Source organism: Camelus ferus, chromosome 8, assembly GCF_009834535.1.
Source record: "Camelus ferus isolate YT-003-E chromosome 8, BCGSAC_Cfer_1.0, whole genome shotgun sequence".
NCBI classification, from domain to species: Eukaryota; Metazoa; Chordata; class Mammalia; order Artiodactyla; family Camelidae; genus Camelus; species Camelus ferus.
This window is the reverse complement of record NC_045703.1, coordinates 40,049,060-40,070,240: the sequence shown is the minus strand read 5'-3', so window position 1 is coordinate 40,070,240 and position 21,181 is coordinate 40,049,060. Positions and strand designations below refer to the sequence as shown.

Genomic DNA, 21,181 nt, shown 5'->3' with positions numbered 1-21,181 from the left:
AGTCTAGGATGTTATTGTCTTACAACTAGGGTATTTCAGTGACCTGGCTTCGATGCTACCAGGATAAACCCTTTCTCCTGACAATCAGAGAGTTTTATCTCTTCAAAACATTGCTGTGTCCTAACGCCCTTGCTCAACAATGTAATCGCTCTTAATGTTCTAAGAAAAAAGTACATCTCATTTGCTGAGATTTAAAGGTTAATTATTTTGACCATAACTTACTTTTAAACAATTTTTAAATTTTTATTTTTACTTCCCATTAACACAAATGAGACCCTTCTGCCCCAGCCAGATTCATCCATAATCCATGGGGATACTTAGTCAGTCACTGCTTTTGTAGCTTTCTTTCCCTCCTCTCCTTGTGGCTGTTTACTCTCCTTCAAACTTTACCTATTTCCTGCCTCCTTAAAAATTGCCAATATCCAAAACTCAGATCACTATACCCTTTATTTAGCATTTTTCATGTAGTGTCCCTAGCCAGACTGCGGGGGAACTAGCCCTTGTATTTAGGTAATGTGGTGCCTGCTCCCAGTAAGCATGCATACAATAAATACTGAAACAAGAGTGAGTGACGGAACTCAGGAATTATTTGGAGAAGTGTTTTCTCATTCAATATCAAGTTGGGAGTTGTTCAACCCTAAACTGCCTGTTCAACCGGAGGACAAAGTTTAGCAGAAAGCGTTTCCTTGAAAATACACCTCTGAGTTCTTCTTCAGATTGCTTGATTTAGGACTGTCTGTTAAGGATTCCTTCTTTTTGGAAATCATGCTAAATTTCCCAGTGTAAAAATTCTGCATTTTATAAACTCTGCCATTTTGATAAGAAACATAGATTCTCTTTGAAGCTGATTATAACATCTTCAGATTTTGACATCTGTGGTATTATAGAGAAAAAAAAGACTCAGTGAGTCTGAGCAGTTTTATGAGGATAATTGCTACCTACTTGGTTTAAAATTTCAGGCATAGAACAATGATTTTTTTAAACATCTTGTCTCCTAATCATTATTCATTTAGCCATGCAAAAATATTGACTGAATGTCTTGTTAGTGCCAAGAACTGTGTTAGACACTGAAGAATAATCTAGTCTTTACTCTCAGTTTTTCCTTCCACTCTCCTTACTTTATTTTATTAAAAAAATATTTTTTTTTTGCATTTTTATAGGGTTACATCTACAGTTAACAATTCTGTTTGTTTATAAACTTCCCAAATTGAGTAATGGGATAAAAGCCATGTGTGTATTTCTTATTTTCTAGAAAAGTGAAAAACAGGATGGTAATATACACAGACACTGTTTGCTAATATTAGAACATTAGGGGCTGGTGGTTTTTTAAGGGCTAAATGTAGATCATACTATTCTATGATATCATTTAATGAAGAAACCATTCCCCATTCTATGTATAAGTTCTGGGTTAGGGGACCTACCAAGAGAATATCACTTAATTTTTAAGACTGAAATTTTACCTGAAAACCATGGCTGAACAGTCAGAAGTTTTGTTTTCTTGGTATGTATATATAATAATATATATAATAAAATAGCTTGTTTTCTAAAATAAACTCTTGTCTCTTCTTAAATTTTGTTTTGTTTTATTTTCCTTAAAAAGGCCAAATAAACCTTATCTAAGGGTATAAATCATTTATATTGGGCACATTTTTCAAAATCTTAAGGCTTATTTCAGTAAAAGAGTCAAACTTCTACTTGAGTCTTAATTGTTCTAGGAAGTATATATTTCCTCTAAGAGAATCAGTCTAGTTTTTTAGGCAAAATGCTTGCTTTAAAAATATTATCAAAGAAAGGGGGGAAAGTATTTTATGGTAAGAGAGGGCTACCAAGGTAAGCCTCAATAATAAAAATTTAAAAGTAATCAGGAAATTTGTCATCAAACCATAATACAGGTAATTTTTTCAAATACACTTATCTTTATTCATAGTCATTACTTTCAGAACGGTGTTATAGAGGTAGAAAGGGACTTGGGGTGGTCATCTAGGGCTGCCTCCATGTTTTAAGCAGATACATCGAGGACGCCTCTAAGACAGGTGTCTACATTCACACCCCCAGGAGTGGGGCCTCACATCTGCTCATGGTATCACTTTTATTGTTTGATTGTCTATATGGCAGAAGGCTCTTCCTCTTTTTTAATTTTTTAATTTTTAAAATTTCATTTGCATTCTTTTTTTTATTAAAGTAGAGTCAGTTTATAATGTTGTCTCAGTTTCTGGTGTACTGCATAATGTTTCAGTCATACATATCAAAAGGTTCTTTCTTAATCTAAATAGAATTAGCCTTCCCCCTAACATGTCAAATGTTTTTTAAAGTGAAAGGCCAATGATCTGGGGCTCATTCATAACTTTCCTTTTTATTACAGAAAAGTTTCCTTCTTTTAATTATTTAAATAAATCTATACCTTAGTCTTCAACTTTAAATTCTGTATTGTTCAATGTTTAAAAAACCTGTCATTCTTACACATTGTATCCAGAAACTAGATGATACCATGAGGGGAAAATTCCCATGACTCATAATTGTGCATATTCTCTCTGATATTTCTCAGTTTTTTTTTCCCTAAGCTTACTTCTCTTCAAATAATATAGGAAAAATCTGATCCCATCTGTAGAAACTGTGTTTTTGACATATTGAATTAAAACATCAAAATTATTATTTTTTCAAATGAAGAAATACTTAGGATAGTTTTTATGAAAAAGATAGTCTGTGTTCTTAAAGATTAAGAAAAAATCAAAAAGAATATTTTGGCAAAACTTGAATAATCATTTTTTAATTAAACTCTATAATGCTAAGATATTAAGTTAAAAGTTATTTAGATTCTAAACCAAAATACATTGCTTGATCAGATGAAGATTATCTGGAAAAAATAGTCTAGCTAAATTATGCTACCTATTGTAAATGACGCTGCTGACTTATTTAGATTTTTAACCTCTAGCAATAACAGATTATTTTGATAAATTATTCATATTTCTGCATTGTGCACCTTTTGTGATTTGCATATCTGGCAGCAAGTAGGCCCTCCTTTCAGGTTTCAGTCCCCTTGGTCAGACAGGATGGCTGAAGGCTGCTTCATGATTAATTTCATCTCAATGGGGTAATTATCATACTGAAAGGAAGCTATGCCCTGAAATATGCTTTCCTGGAGCTACAAGCACGAGAGGCTTAGTTAGCTTGAGAGCTTTTAGGCATATAGTAACTTATAGCTTAATTGTTAACTTCTCTCTACTTGGGGAGTGTGTGTATCTAAAAATAACACAGGATTTTATAAGAATAGAAAACAATAATTTAGATCTTGATTTAGCAGTTTATTGGATTGCAGGAAAATGTGTTGTTAGTTTCTAGTATCTTATTTAAAATAGATGTATACTTCTGAAAGATCAAAGAAGTTTATATAAGTTTAGCTACTGAACCACTAAATATTAATTTCTCTCCTGATTTGCAGAAGAGGCATTTAACTTATTATGTTTAGTTTTCTCACCTAAGAACAGTCTAAATGCCTTGTGCTATTGCAGAATTAGCAACAGATGGCTTATAAAAAATGTTTCCATTTCCTTTTAAGAAAATTAATTAAAAAGATGATTCATAATTTGAGTCCTGAAGAAACATTTAGTTCCTGTCATACCTTTAAAACAGAATTCCTCGATTTCCTAACCCATGAAAATTAATTAGAAATCTGCTTGAAATTGTGAAATTCTGCAAATCCCCAGGTGCAATCAGGAACATAGTATATCCCAGTGAAAATCAAATACTGAAATTTACAATTAAAACACTCTCTGCATAATAGAGGATGAATGATCAAAGAGAAAAAGAAAGTTCGAATTAATTTTGTGTCGTCTTAAAGATGAAGCAGTTTCTTAAATTTAATGTCTCATTTCAAACTGATCAGTTTGATTTTTTGTCACTTTCATAATTAGATTTTTGTGCAACCTTACATGTTTATTAGAGACAATTTTCTCATCATTTTGCAAGGTGCTAGGGTTATGAAGTTGAATACGTAGCATCAAATGAACTCAGGGAGTTTTTAGATTAGTAAGAAGGTATAGCTGTGTAGGTGAACAATTAGAATATGATTGCATATTGAAACAGAAATCTGTACTGCCTCGTCCACTGAGCTGGGTACGGAGAAATGACCAGTGTGAGGACTGAGTCATCAGAACCCGTCACCTACTTACTCCCTGATAGTCCTCTGGCCTCTGTCAGCTACCCTGTCTCTAGCGGACACATTCCTTCATTTGGGGGTACATCTTGCTTATTTATTTTGCTGTTATTTGCTGAAGTGAAGGAACGTATATGTTATTCAGGGATTGTTCGCTGCTACTTTTTAAAAGCAAATGACCTCCCTCAACTTACTCTGAAAAATAAAAACATTATAAATGCAGTGATTTTTAGGGGGGTGGGGAGTAGAGGATTGCTTAGAAAATATTTTAAATGTTAAGTATGATCCTCCATAATACTACTGACATTCATCTACTGTCTGTTAGTCCGTTAGTCAGACCAATACTGGACTCACAGTGAAGCAATCCATTTGCTGTTGAAGTTGTGTGAATCTTATATTTGAAAACTCGATGGCTTCCCACTTCACATTAAAAGAAGTCAGTATAAACAGAGTCATCCTGTAGATACAAAGTTCATGATATTGAACTAATATTTAAGCCTATATGCAAAAATTGATTTCTCAACAAAATATTTGTAGACTCACAATATTTTTTTTCAGTTTGTTAAATCAGACTGTTTCATGCCTAAGAATCAGAAGACACTAAAACGTTTGGCTAATCTGATTCATGACAATTTGTTTATATAAATACAACATGTTTCAGGAAACTGAGAATACCAACTATTCTGTTAATTTACTGCTAAAACATTCCTAAGAGAATTATACTGATCTTTAAACTTACGGTCCATCCTGTCTCTGATTTTGAACTCCAAAATATTATTTCTTGATTTCAGAATTATTATAAATTTTAGTTGAATTTTCTTATGCTCCTGTGTTTTTATTTAAATTACTGTATTTTAATTCAAAAATATAACAATGAAAATTATTGAATAAAAGCTTGGAGAAAGATACAAATTATTTGATATAATAAAATTTTCATTTGGGATGTGTGTAGTGGAGGTAGTGAGTAATACAGAGGAAATAGGACTGGCCATCACCCAATAATTTTTGAATGGGTATTGAGAACACCGATGAGAATGGAGCTCATTATACTTTCTTCTTTACTTTTGTATGTAATTGAAATTTTTTCTAGTAAAAGGTTGGTTTCAATTGCAGTTGTCAGTAATCAAAAGGAGAGAGAAAAATTATTTATAATAAAAATTTATGAGGATTTAATGTGTTTTCACACCCATGAAATTTGTGGTGTGTCTTTCTTAATGTTGTACATTTATATCAAGAGTCGTTTCCTCCTTTAATCCTTGAGGTTTTGAAAACTGAAATGCTGTACACAAGCAGATGTCAAATCTGACCACCTCTGTGTGTGTCTTCAATAGATTTGAGACTGATATTGTTGTGCGGTGAATGCAAGTGATAGACTTACTGAAAAACATTTGATTTAAAACTGTTAATTTCTACTGAGATGTTGTTCATGTAAGAGTTTGTGAATTCATACAAACTGACTTAAAAGTGTGAGATTAGAGATAAATAGATGGAATTGTGAGGGACAAAACATCTGACAGCTGTGATCCTGAAAGTCAGCTCCATTACAATCATTCTTTTGCATTTGGACATTGTCTGCAGAATTAACACTTTAAAATAACATCTTTAATCTGGAAGAGTATCTTTAATGCATCAGTGTGCATTAGTGGATTGGTGAGCTTTCTGTGTGCACGTGAGCAGGGAGGTGAGGGAACCAAGGCATAGCAGAAAAAAGAGTTCATAGGGTAGGAACCCTTCAAACACACCCACTCAAGGCACACAGCCAAATAGATACAGGGTAAGGTTAGTGAGGTTGTGACCCTGTTGAGAGATGACCAGTCTGTCACCTTGTTAGGATATTCAAATATAGGATGCTGAACACACGGGAACACAATCTGAACCCTGACCGCTGAGGAAGGCAGCAACTGAGGAACCGAATGACCAATAGGAGAAGTTATTAACAGGGCCCTAAGAAAAGCTCTCCATAATTCACAACTGGTTATGCTGGGTGGTCCAATAGAATCTTAGTTGTGGAGAGATGGTTTAGGATCAGTGATCTAAGAGGAAATTGTAAAAAGTGAGAGAGAAGCTAGGTGGAAAGTCAAGTATGGAAATGCTAAGATACTTCACTGACAGTGATTTTAAAAATCTTTTTTTTTTCTTTTAAATCAAGAACTACTCTACAATTCTCTGATATGTTGAGATCCTTAAGTATTCAAACATCTGGGAAGTCTAGGGTATTTTTATGATTTTTCCTATGTATTCTTTCATTCTTTCCTCTACCTCTTCATTCATTCATTATTTATTAAGTGCCTACTAAAGCTAGTTATAGGGTAGAGTAATACTTAGAAATACATTAGTTAAGGATTCACTATCTATATGTAAATCTTGATTAATTCTGATTTGAGACAGTCTTTTCTAGATGTGACAAAGGTGGCACTAGCATGATAGCTGGCACGGACTTTTCCTCCAGGGAAAAAAGATATTAATAATAAAGTGATCATAGGTAGAATGGACTCAATTTAATTTTGGCAAAAGATATTTGTTTTAAGAAATAAACACAGGAATAATGTAACCCATATATGTGAATCACATAATATTTCTTTTATATAAAAACAGAATGAAAAAATTATCATTTTAATAATCATGATTATAGTATAAATGAATAATCATCAACAAGAGGTAACATGAATTAGAGATTAAACTTCTTTTTTTTGGTCAAAGAAACATGGATTCTTTGCTTATGATTCTTGACCATTGCTTATGATGCAATCTTGTCATTTTATAACTCTAAATAGAATTGTCATATTAAACAATCTGTAATCAACATTTGATGACAATTAAATGAATGATTAAATTTATGTGTGTATCACCTACTACATTTACACCTAGCGTGGTATATACACATTATAGGTCCTAAATAAATACGTGATGAATGAATAAAGATTGATTATCCAAAACAAATAACCAAATCTTCCTTTCCATATCGTTAAGTGACAATTCAACTATTGAAAACTCAGCAAAGATAATCACGAAACAATTACTTAGTGAAATGTGAAATGATCCACTGCTTTTTGACATCTTTGCTTTCCCTTTATTTTCCATGCTAATTAAGTAAATAATGTGTTTAAATATTTATCAAATAAGTGTTTTTTCGGTACTCTGTTTCTTTAAAGAGAATTTTCTGAACAACAACAACAAAAAACAACCAAGAAGGACTAGAGGGAAGAAAGATTGCAAATGAAGCTTGCTCATTCTCTGCCAACCCATATTGTTGCCCGGGGCCATGGCAACTGTTGACAGGCACCACAGCAATATAGGGAATGACATCTTGGGTCAAAGGCTGGAGCTGGAATTTGGTTGTTCTGGGCTTTGTTCTCTTATTAGTCACTTAGAGACCTTCAGTGAGCCACATGTCTAAGTGCTCCAAGCATTTCAGAGAGCTGATCATACAGAAATAATTACAGAGAAGTCTGAGATTTTCAAATTCAGGTGCTAAACTAATACGAATCATTTATGGTCAGTTAACAGTGAAAAAAACAGTTTTTGGAAAACTTCATTTTGTGCTTTTATTTGGTTCAGTTATTTTATTTTTGTCTCAGTAAGCCTGACTCTCAAGTCTCCTGTTAATAGTGTTCATTTCTTAACAAAAATTCTGAATGCCAAGAGCAGTGTTTTCTTATGTTTATTTTTGTTTTTATAATTTTTCCCTTTTCTGTTATTATATATCTTTCTGAAGTAATACTTTATAGTAATTTATTTCTCTCTCTCTCTCTTTTTTTTTTAAATAAGAGCCTGGCAAAGCCCCAGAAACCAAACAAGGGACAATAAAAGTTGCAGCACAAGGTAAGCAATAAAACAGTTAAAAATTCTATTGCTTTTTTTTTTTTTTATTAACTTACATAGCACTTTATTGACAAAAACCAAAGCTGTTTATTGCAGAACAGCACCATCTGCTGGGTTATTATAGAAAGCATTTGTTATTGCATAAAAATGCACGTTTCAAGTATTCATTTAGTAAATGGAGAAAGTGTGACTTAGAATAAAGTTACATTTGCAGAAGAGACACTGAATGACCCAAGAATTATTATCTTGACTCCAAGTTTTAGTCATTGAGCTTTTACTTATATTTCCAAAAATAAACCAGAAATTGATAGACAGATAGATGACAATGATAGATATATAGATAAATAAATTGATTGATAGATATATGCACATATGCAAATTTCCCAATGTTTTCAGTTATACATTGTAATTTGTGTCATAATAGAAAATTGGGTCAGAATGTTATTAAACTAATATTACTTGATCTGTATACCAAGACTGCAAAAATCAGGTATGACTGACAAAATAATCACCTTAGCTTTTATGAATCATCCCCCAAAGTTTATTTCATCACTCACTAATATCCTGGGGCATCAAATGCGGTTTTCTTTAAGAGAACTTCAGAAAAAATATTGATTTTTTAAGTCATCAGTTTGGGGAAAGTACTTCTTTAAAATAATTTTCCTATTAAGTTATTTTTTAACTATCACCTGGAGTCACATCCTTTGAGAAAGCTATTCTAACTCCAGTGTTCCCAAGTCCACAGAATGGAATACTATGAGTTATGGGACCTTTATTCTCAAACCATGAGGAGTAAATTGATGAAAGCATAAGAAAAAGGTACAAGTGGTACAAGTGTTCTGCCTTTGTCATCTGTAAAAATTTTATTGAACTCTCTTAGGGAGGAAAAAGTGAAATATTTTTGGAGAAAATCTTTATTTTCTTTCCCATGCTACATTATACAATATTGACCCCTGAAGGAGATGTATTTAGGGGGTGCTACTGTTGTTTCTGGGCAGAAGGCCCTTGTAGCAGACTTCTCAGCACATGACATGACTGCATCTGATCTAAAATTTTCTGTTACATTTAATCCTGGACCCATCTGTATACAGAAACATCCAGGTAAATATCGGTAACATGGGTTGAGTAGATGCCATTTAACCCAATGATGTTGTTCATAAGGTATACATGCTAGAATGGTCATACTGTGATACATCTTTTAGTTTTCATTTGATCATCAGATTATTCAACAAAACTGATTCTTCTTTAGAAGAGTTCTGATAAGGAATGTAACAATGGGAGGTAGAAAAGCAGGGCAAATATTATCACTCTTAGGTTTTCTATTTATGAAAATGAAGCTCAGAGTGAGTTCGCCACGTAAATGATTACTGTTCAAGAATTATTTCAGTTAATGCATATATGTTCTGATAAAAAAGCACAATTGCCTTAAGACACTTCTGTTTTAACTGAGGCTTTGGAGGGTCATGGTAGATGTAGAGCTATGACTCTCGAGGCAGGAATTTAGTGTTCAAAGTCAAGCCTGGGGCCGTGGGCTCTTCTCCTTTACATTCCAAGTACCTCAGATAAGGCAGCCTCAGAACTTATTCTTTCAGAAGAAAGGATTTATTATTGAGTGAATGCTAACTTAGAGTTTCAAAGTCTTGTTAGAACTGTCCTTTATGGAGATTAGGTGAGAGTGTTGATTTAGCACAGTGTACAAGGCAAGAGTTAGGGGCTTATAAATACATGTTCTCTAAATTGTAATGACACATCGAAGCAGGGACACACCAAACAAGAATAAATGTCACTTGCATTGTGTACACACTCAGTAGATCTTTCGTAGACAGGTTTCGTAACACCACAGCTGCATAATTAAATTATGCATGGAAGTAATTAATATTTGCAAATACTCCATGTGAAGACAGCTTAAACAAAATGGCAATATTGTTGTAGCAAAGACTGATATTTTTGATGGATAAAGTGACAAAATGAACAGCCATGTCTGTAGTATGGTTAAAAGGTTAGAATGTATCTGTTTTTTTTTTTTTTTTTACTTTTTATAACAAAATATTTAAGACTGAGTTTTATATAAATTCTGTGTGTATGTGTACATATTTAATTATAATTAAGATTTAGCATGCTTTTTTGGAAGTACATTTAAGTTTTTTCTAACAAAAAGTTTTAAGGCACTGAGAAGACTGAAATAAATGTCTCTACACTACAGGAGATTACAGATTGGAGATATGAGAACTTTAAGTAATAACATAAATATCTTGCAGTGCTTAATTGAACTGCAGAGATAATAAATGCTAAAGAATTAAGACAAAGTGATTTTAAGTAAGAAGGTTTCCTCATGGGTGAAGAGTGACTTGACTTGGGTTTGTAGCATGGCCAAGGAGGTGAAAGACATACTTTGAAAAGTATAAAACATTGATGAATGGAATTTGAAAATGATACAAAGGAATGGAAAGATATCCTGTACTCTTGAATTGGAAGAATTAATAGTGTTAAAATATCCATACTACCCAAAGCAATCTACAGATTTGGTGCAATCCCTATCAAAATACCCATGACATTTTTCACAGAAGTAGAACAAATAATCCTAAATTTTTATGGAACCACAAAAGACTCCAAATTGCCAAAGCACACTTGAGATTGCAATGGGTAATTTATTTTAGTTATTTTGTTCTCTTTCTTTTTTCTATAATATATGGGAGACTTTTAAAGCTTGCTTTAGGAGTCCAAAAGGAAAAAAATACTCAGGAAATACATAGGTTCATATAGACTCATCTTTTAAGGTGAGTTTCTTATGGCTTCTGTCCTCTCTCAGGCATTTCATTCTCAAATAGGTGTCTGCCCAGCTGTTGCACTTAACTCAAAAGTAATTCCATATTTCTCTCCTCCCTTTCCCATTTTGGTCTATATTCCATTTCTGCAGAACAATTTACCACGTAGTATCTGTTAACTAGATTGACCTCCCGTCTAGGTTCTAACTGGCTACGGAAAAATCATTGCCTGGATGACCCTCCATTTGCTCAACATAAACTTGACCAAAAGTGAATCCTCTTCTTTCATTTACAGCTGTTTCCTTTCTATGGGACTTACCACTATGACAATTATAATCATCCTATTCACCAGCGCTCAGAAGCTCAGTACCATCCTTATTCCCTTCTTTTTTTCATTCTGTACAATTTATCAAATAATATGTCTTCAAAATGTTCATCTTATTTGCATTTTTCTAAAGTCTTTGGCACCATCCTAGTTGAGATTATCATCTCATATCTCGATAATGACAACAATCTTTCATAGTTATCACTAACTCTTTATAATTTTACTTAATGAAATGCCAACAGTATCAACTCTTCCAATTCAAGAGCACAGGATATCTTCCCATTTCTTTGTATCATTTTCGAATTCCTTCATCAAAATGTTCTGTAGATTTCAGAGTATAGGTCTTTCATCTCTTTGGTTAAGTTTATTCCTAGGTGTTTTATTCTTTTTGATATGATTTTTTGAAGTTTTTTCTTATTTATTTGTTTTTAATGGAGGTACGGGGGATTGAACCCAGGACCTTTTGCATGCTCAGCATTCATTCTACCACTGAGCTATCCCCTCCCCGCTGATGTAATTTTAAATGGGATTGTTTTCTTGCTTTGTCTGTCTGATAGTTCATTATTAGTGTATAGAAAGGCAACAGATTTCTGTAGATTGATTTTGTATCCTGAAACTTTGCTGAATTATGAAACTTCTTGAAGAAAATCCTTATTTGTAAAGCAAAGAAATATAAGTAATTCTATTGAGTCAAATTCAAAGGGCTTGCCGAAATGCCTGGTGACTTTGAAATCTATCAGGCAGTGTCCATAGCCTTGAATTCATTTTAGTTATATTTGTGACGCTTTTCATTGTATCATTGGAATAGACACATTTCTTAACTTAAAAACACTATGGATATAGATCCTTCACACATTTTGTATATTATTAATTAAAACTCCATTAAAAAAACCAAATATCACAAGTAGAACTAATTTGCTTATAAATAAATATACTTTTTTACTGCAAAATAATAGAATGTTAATAACATTTAGAAAAGAGAGAAAAATGTCTTGTAATACATTAAAATAATAATTTAAATATATTCCCTTTCAGTCCTTTGTTCCTGATTTTTAGACTCAGTACTGCTACTCGCTGTCTGCATGAGCACGTGCAAATCATTTGATGTCTCTAAGCCTTAGTTTCTTGCTCTGGGCTTTCTTTCTTAAAAGTTGTTATAAAGACCAAATGAGAGGACGTACATGAAAGTGTTGTGGCAACTGGAGCACAGAGTATAGGCCCAATGTGGTCTGTGATGTTGACTGTAAGTGGTCCCTGAATTCACATACACTCAGAAGGTATTACCTGTAGGGGATGTGCACAATCTCTGATTCAACTAGTGTGCCTTAAAGACATCTCTGAATAGGTTTGGCTCCTGAATGAACTTTACACAGAACCAAGGGTCACCTTACTTAGAACAATTCCAAGCTGACTGAATACCTCCCCCAAATGCTTCCAGTCACACACATAAGCTACAAGTTGGATCCCGGTTTAGATTCGTGATCTAGGGTTAGATGAATTCCACCACGGAAGAGGTCAGAACTCAAAGGTAATTGAAGTGGGCCATTCCTTTTCTCTATGTAAGCGATGGTATACACTTGTTAAAAGGAGGGTGGGATTTTCATTAACTCTGCGAAATGACACGTTTTATACACTATTACTGTAATTCTTCAGTAACTATGCACAGATAATTTATGGGCTGTCACCTCCATTTATTTCCTGCGTAGATCTAGTCCTATTATTTTAGAAGTGAGTGTGGTTTGCTCAGATAGAACAATTTCAAACCTAAAATGAACTTATCCTAAACACATACTTATCAATTTGACTTCTTGCTTATGGAATGATATTTTTTATTCTCTTTTTTGCTTTATGTGCATATTTGAATAAAAAAACACTTTGTATGAGATAATATTTTCAATTTATTCTCTTATTTCAGATTTGGATGGATTAATCTGTGCAAAGATAACCACTAAATTTATGAAGACATGCACTACATTCTCATATTCCCGGTTTTCTGAGGAATGATTATTTAATAGTTTTAACACTATTTTCTTTCCCTTATTTCAGCAGCAACTAAAAAAGATGAAAAGAAGGAAGGTATGTTTTATGCAAAGTTTCACTATGCTTTTTGTGTGAACAATTTAGCATTATCATAGTTGAGTTTTGACTGCCAGCTTGTCTGTATTCACTTTGGCTCTATTATGTGACTACATTTTGCATGAATGTGTTTTTTTTCTTACTTCATCTCACACAAAAGGGTGAAATATATTTCTAAAGATAATTTTAATCTAATCTTTCTCAACATATAGGGGATAAAACACAGCCTCTCAAAATATCAGGTCTCCTATTCCATTAGCAGTTTTATCAAATTTCAAAAATATGCAAAATACAGGCTCATTTTCTTATATTAGCTACTTACATCTCTGACACCGACAAGCAGCTTATGTTAACTTGTTCTATTCAGTTGCAAATAAATCAGTCCATCCCTTGTGCACCACCTACTTTTGTCAGGATGTCCTGAAGTAGAGTCATTTATTCCCTGCTGTCAAAGAAAGATCTCACCTTAAAAAACTTAAATAGGCAAGAAAGACTTTATTCAAGACTGCTGCAATGAGGTCAAGTCCATTTACAATAAGAGAAATTGAACTCAACTCCACTGAAGCAGAAATGAAAGTTTTTAAGTTCTTGGGTGATCTAGCAGAAAAGTACTGGAGGATGTTGCTGGATGTGGGGTGGAAGCTGACTAAAAAATAATTCCTGTTGAGGCCATCGGTGCTGGCTAATTGTTGCTTATGAAGTTAGGTGCCTGCCTTTCCACAGAAATTTGGATATAGAGTTGCTAGCTCCTTCGATGATTACATTTCAAATAGACATCTTACAGGTCTTGAGAAAGATATTTCTGGAAGATTTGTGCTTCAAAGGGACAGAGAAAGAATTTACAGCTGCAAGTTTTCTAAAGTAAATGCTCTGTTAAAATGGAGGTCAGGAGCCTATAATTAAGAAGAAACCTGGGTAAAGTTTATTGAAGCTGAGAGGAACGTTCAGGTCCTCTCGGTCACTGTGATTCTGTTTAGAGGTGTTTCTAATGCACATCTGACTCCACTTAGACAAGGTCTCTAGATATCACCACTGTGTATTCATCTAGGCTTATTTTCTCAGTAAAAATAGCATATAAACATAAGCAATCACCTCTAACTTTGAAAATGATTATATTTATTATATTCTAATGATCTGAGAAAAAAATAAGAAAACAAATATTATATTTTATATTTAGTATCATCAGAATTTTACACAGGCGTAAAATCTTGGGAGTCACATTCTGCCTCTGTTAAGCAGGAACCTAAGAGTCAACAGATATGAGAGGGAGAAAATATTTTAGTTGGTTATTATTTAAAGAGAAAAAACCCATAGTACTAAAATCAACTAGTACATATCAATTAGTTTATTGTCAAGACATAGAAGTATTAATTCCCCATATACACACAGCAAATATTTCAGTGTATTTTGAAAAGCATGTTGTTTATGTGATCAACACTGTGGTGAGAATACAGAGACCTTACAAGAAAAAAGAGATAAGTTCCTGGCACAGTTTCTGACAGTAAGCCCTCAGAAATGTTTATCTTTCCTCCACCCTTCTTTCTTCTGAATAAAGAATAATTTACCATTCAGTTTAAGTAAAGGAGTAATATGAACAGTTATTTATCCATTCATTGACATTCAATCTGATGTATTAAAAACTTTTGGGTACATGAAACAGTAGTCAAATTATAACACATTATAAGTTTTATGTGTGCTTTTTTCCCCTCATTGCTATGCTTGGTTCTGGTTTTCCTAGATTATGTGGCTTTTTTCACTTTTCTCTTTTGGAGAAATTGTCCATATTCAGTGTACAGGTTTTGAAAGAGCTTTGGGAGCCTGAGCAGAGCTTTGCCCATGGAGATTCAAGTAAACCAGTGTCCATCACCAGTGATAGCACATATAAACCATATACTCTGGACTATTTCTTAATATTAATATTGTAATCATTATTGATATTAAATTATCACTTCCAAAGAGTTTCATAAATTATCTCTCATCTCTTGTTTGGAGAAGTTTTTAAAGCTTTTTTTGGAAGGTGTGAGTAGGTAACTAGGTTTATTTATTTATTTTATTTTAATTTTTTTTTGGTGGAGGTACCAGGAATTGAACCCGGGATCTCATGCATGCTAAGCATACACTCTACCACTGAGCTATACCCTCCAAAAATGATTAGAAAAACTAATCTTCACTCACAACCTCTAGTCCTCCAGTTGTGACCTCACACCCTCACTGTGATCTCACATTCATCTTACTAACCTCTCATCTAAACCAGGACAATGACCTCAAAAATCAGAGGTTCTCAAGATGTGGCCAAGGACTCCTGGAAGTCCCTGAGGACCCTTTCTGTAGTTCTGCCAGGTCAAAGATATTTTTGTAAAAATATGAATTTTTTTAATTTTTTCATAATTTTAGTCACTTTTATTCTCTCATGAGTGTGTGCTGTAGTTTTCCAGAAGCTACATAAACGTACAATATTTAAACAGATTGAATACTTAAGAAGAAAGTTACCTTTGCCAAACATTAAGGTGATTCACAAAAGTGTAAAACAAAGTTCCTCATCTTACCATTTTTTGGATATTGGAAAACATATTTGCTGTAAAAATATGCTCATATTAACATGTAACGGGTTTTTAATTTTTTAGATAAATAAATACATATTTTTTTAATTCATCACCTTAATTTTTTAAATTATAAATGTCATAGATAGAACCTAAATAAATAAAAAGCTATTTGGTGTCCTTTACAATTGTCAGGAATTTAAAGTCTTGAGATGAAAAAGTATGAGAATCTCTGACCTAATATTTTCTCTAAATATTTTCTTCCAAAGTATTGAACAGACTTCATGAAATGCTTCATGTCGTTATCCATTTAAAATATTCCACACTGACCATAGAACATAGTCTACAGGCGTTAGCCTGTGATTCAAGTCCCCACAGACTGTTTTCCTGACCTCTTATCAAGCATACATCAAGGCAAAGTCAAAGCCAAGGACTGGAAAATTCCACCAGTAAAGATACAATGATCTCTTTCGAGATTGAGACAATTTATTACTTTTATGGCCAGCAAAAGCAAGAGTATCTAAAGGTGCCAACTCTTCATGGTCTTTGTCCTACACGCCAAAAGTGATGGCCAGATAATGCAACACAAGTTAGGGAAACTTTATTGCTGAAGACTCAAATCTAGACAACAGCTGAATGATTTTGTGGTCTGCAGCTCTATAGTCAAAGGGTTCTAGTCAGGAGAACCCAGAGGTGATGAGACGTTATCTCACAATGGTCTCCCAGGAGAGGCAGAGAGGCATATGGAAGATAGCCTCACAGCAAGTCCTCACAGACTGCCCATCCTCATGTGGATCGCAAGGCATCCTGCCAGACTCAGAATTAGCTATGGTTGAAACCTCTGTCTGAATGTAATATGTGGACAGTTCAAGGCCACCAAGGCACTGTGGTGGAGCCTGTACCTATAGTCCCACCCACTTTTGTCCTTTATGTGTTACATATTTTATCTGTACTAAGCCTGCCTCAATTTTGCATATACAATGAGCTGTCTTGCCGTTGTTCCTGCTGTTACTGTGATAGATCTTACTCTGTTCTTTTTTCTCTCATTCATTTATAATCTCCCTTCAGAATTTATGTATACCTCTTTACTGTTGCTTATTTCATGCCACCTTGTACTTCGTGTTACTTGCATCATTTTCCTTCTAATTGACTTTAAGACTTTTGACTAAAGGGACCGTGTCTAATTCACTTTTATCCTCTAGAAGGACTAACACATTTCCTTAGTTTGCATACTGCTCAACAAATATTGAATGAATCAGGAATATCTTGGACTCTTAGGATAAATATTATAGCCATAAGAAATATGAGTAGGTACTCAATTTTCTATGTCACAAGCAAAGAAGGATTTTTTTTTTTAATTGGGAGTTACATTACAGTGAGATTTTTAGGTCAGGGAAATTATAGCCAATTCTTGACAACTTCATCTTAGGTGTATATGATCACTAGCAGCTACTTGAGTTTCACTGGAAGATCTACCTGGATCTCATTCATCTAATCTTGGGTTCATTGATGAAGTTCTAGGGGCTGGAAAGCCTGTGGGTATTTCAACACAGGTTATCTTCTGAAGGATACAGCTCCATTGAGAATCAGCCAGATGAGATTTATTATTTACTATAACTAGGGCAAGAACAATTCGAGTTGAACGCATGTGAGAATTAGTCTTAAATTTTAGGGCTTCATCATTGAGCTTTGAAGAGGAATCATGCTGAAAAACAAAGCAAAACATCTGGTATTGTAATTGAATAAGGATGTCAATTGGGCAAGTTCCACACACACAAAAATGGCGTATTTCATTACTTGATTTATTAGACTATCAGGAGTTCATTTTTACCTTCAGTATTACTTGGGATTTCATTTTCCTCTGGCATCATTTATGAACATAATAGACCATACCTGATACATTGCTAAAGATGAGTGAGTGATGAGCAGATTGCAAACACATCACTGATTTTAAATCACAGCTGCTGTGGGTCTCCATTTTCTTAATAAAAGACTGTTCAGATTATTGGGAAGATGGTCTTTAGGGAAGTATATTCACCAACTAAACCTTTAGACTATTTTTAAGCCATTGCAGCAGAGTGCTAAGAGGGCATAATGAAATTTAATAGCATGAGTATTAAGGACTGGTACTAATAGCTCTTCAGGGTCAGGATGTGATCTTTCAATTACAACCATTGTATTTTTTGGTTGCTTGGGTTTTTTACCTTTGTAAGTCTGCTGCTCTGTTGACTCCTAACCAAAAGACAGGAAGTTATGATGGCATTTAAGTATATTTCACTATAGCTCCCAGCTCTTACTGAAAATATATTTAACTTTTTAAAAGACCTACTTGATTAGATCATGGCTTGCTATTTTTTACATTTCTACTTTGTGAAATATTTTTCTTTATCTCAATAAGTGATGTACTTTACTTGACCTTGGACTTTGCATTATTTTTTATTCTTTTGTTTCAGAACAATTGATGTCTAATATAATACATTATCAATTCTTATTACTAGGGAAAAGAAAAACAGATTAAAAACAACAGAACTCCTAAATTTACAATGTATTTAGTTTTTCACCCCTAACCCATTCCAGGATCTAGGTGAAGAACAGAGGGGTTGGAAAATAATCTTGTCCTAATCTGCCACATTTCATCCTCTCACTGTTCAGCTGTTCTTCCCAAGCTTTATTTTCAATTATATTCCTGAATGATTATATGTCCACCATAATGTTTCTATGTTTTCTATATTGGCTGTATTCTGGGCTCAAAAGATCACATGACCTCTTGGGCAGGCAGAAATCCTATCCTAGTTATACTGGAGTCAAGTTAATTGATAACTTGTGCAGGCCATTGAACTCTCCACTTCACACTTTCAACTGTTGTGCTGTAAGAATCTATGTTTCCAAATTAGATGTGGATATTTTCCTTCATATTTTTCTATATTTTGTCCGTCAAAAGTTTCTCCCTTTCTGCCTCAATCTGATACTTATCCTCTCAAAAACAGAATAACTTCTCCTGAAGCCCCATATTCTAGAAATGCATCATGTAATCAATCCATTTCATTGAAAATGATTTCAGCGTATATGGACATGTTTTTGTGAGCTCATCAGGTTTTGATTTTTCTTGCCTGTTTTATCAATAATTTATTTTTGTGCTTTCAGATTCCAAGAAAACAAAAACACCTGCAGAAGGTATTAGGCATATTTCCTTTTTCTGTCTTTTATTTGATAAACTCCCAACCATCATTCCTTTTTGAAGGATTCACATAGGAAAAAAAAAAAACTATATGTCGGATAAAGAAGAGAGAGAAAAATATTGACAAGGAGTGAGAAAAAAAGAGAGTGTAGAATTTTTTCTGACAATAATGCTATGAGAACTACTTGGCAGTAATGAAAAACAAAAGCTGCTTATGTTTACCTTTCATAGTAATTATTTTCTCATAAAGAAATACTTGCTTGACAAGGAATTGAACAATGTTCAGTATAGAGCATTTATTTTGCTGGAAAGCATAAGTTTAATTAATCTTAGACACACCAGCATCAGTGGAACTGAATTGTTCCTTTAAGTCTTGAATAGAATCATAAATCATGTGGCAGCTATACCTGTTCTTCTGTATTTGTTCATATGTGTTTATGTGTACAATGTGTTTCTGCACTCATATGCATTTAAGAAGACTGTAAGATATAAATCATTAAAATGGTTAAACAGTATAATCCTAGGTTAATTCACTGTTGAATAATGTTTTACAATCGGCTTATGGAAACACCTATGATAAGCAGCAATACCTCAGAGCAACACTCACTGTGAAATTTAAGGGGAGAGAATTGGGGGCAGGGGAGAGGGATTGGAACAATTACAGTCTAACCAAGTGCTGAGGGAGTAAATTTTATCCTTAAAGGTTTTATGAGCAATGGTTTTCTGTTTATATTTCTTTCAACAGAACCACACAAGGGAAAAAGTAAGGAAATGCATGCAGAGTGCATATTTTTTCTCACTACTACCATTGGCCTGCTGATAAACTTGTGGTTTTGAATCTCTCTTTTCTATGTTGTACGCACGTGAATTCTATATTTTTGTCAGAATGAAGGAATAGACAACCTGAGGAGGAGCATGGTCAGAGTGGACTGAAAAGCGTGGCTATCTGTCTTAGAGTCTTTTTTTCAAATTCATGCAATCATCTAATATTATTATCTGCAGTCTCATAACTGAAAAATATAACTGCATTCCATTAACCAAAACTGTATTATATTAGTGTAAATCTAGTCTCTTTAATCTGGTTAGTTCTGTACTTAGAAAATAGAACAGAAGTTCTTTTGCAAGCTAGTTTTACAATCTCTTTTCTGTTTTCCTCTTGTAATTCATTAATATTTTGGCGTGTTCTCATGATTCATGATTCTTTTTCCCTACAAGCACTATGAGCTCTGTTGAAATAGCATTGCTTGGGATTCAGATCTTAGGAAGCATTCACTGTTGCTTTAACACATATTATTAAAGCTGTTTGCTAACAATTCAGTAAAGCTTGATGCTTTGAAGTTGTGTTTTTTGCAAATATATACTCTTCTTTGAAGAAATGGGATATATTGAACAAACAAACAAAAAAAATACCAACTTAACCCTACTCAACTAGCTATTAAAAATCATCAAATTCCCAGGTATGTAGAGCTTTAAAAAGTCCTAGTGATATTAAAAACAAGTTTTAAAATATATACCAATTAAAAAGAAAAAGACTTATGTGTGTTTTGGTCCTGCAAGTTTAGGACATGGAGACGTTCTCTGTCATAAAAGTGCGCTAAGATGACCCAGGGAGAGAATCATGAAGTTGTACTACGGCTCAGCCAGGGGGAGCAATCTATCCATAGAGAGTACGTGATCCTTCAGTCCCAGATTTACGTGGGTGCACAGCGGCTGGCGAGCGCTGGCACACGGATACACAAACCACTCTATAAACCATTGCACCAGCAGGGAAATAGAGGGCAACTGGAGATCTGAAAAATGGTATTAAATAATATATATATAACCTGAAGGCCCTCACTTTATTACAGTCTATGTGATTTAAAAGTTCTCACAGACACACTGTGGCTCCTTGGCAATTTTCAGGGCATTGATATATTTGGTAAATAAATACGCCTTCCCAGACATTCATTTACACCCTAACTGCTTCCCTCATTGGGAAGTTCTGTGGATTGTCCTTGGGCAATAATAGGGAGAAGAAAAAAGAGTTTTCTTCTAAACTATGACTAATTCTTTTCAAATTAACATATTTGCTCTAGTTTATCATCTGGATTTGCTATTACTATTGTTATGGTCATATTTTTGAATTTGTTGAACTCAGTTTTGGGGTTTTTGTAACTTTAAGATTGCTTTATTCAATTATACGTCTCCAACCCTATATTCTTATTTTTCTTCTCCTTTTCTAGTTATCACAACTTAAAGGGTTTTTTTTTTTTTTTTTTTTTTTCCAGTTTAAAACAAATCATGATGGGGGAACAAGCGGGAAGAGTACATGCAACTTTCCTA

The 21,181-nt window shown here is 33.8% G+C and overlaps 1 protein-coding gene across 1 annotated transcript in view; it reads left to right on the top strand.

The window, feature by feature from the left end:
• The window catches only part of TRDN (triadin), a 303,753-nt gene that overhangs the window by 184,618 nt on the left and 97,954 nt on the right, over positions 1-21,181 (top strand). The window contains exons 13-16 of the mRNA XM_006189572.3: positions 7,922-7,975; positions 13,112-13,141; positions 18,826-18,855; positions 19,605-19,622. Coding sequence (XP_006189634.2) covers positions 7,922-7,975; positions 13,112-13,141; positions 18,826-18,855; positions 19,605-19,622 — 132 coding nt within the window. The remainder of the gene's footprint in view (positions 1-7,921; positions 7,976-13,111; positions 13,142-18,825; positions 18,856-19,604; positions 19,623-21,181) is intronic.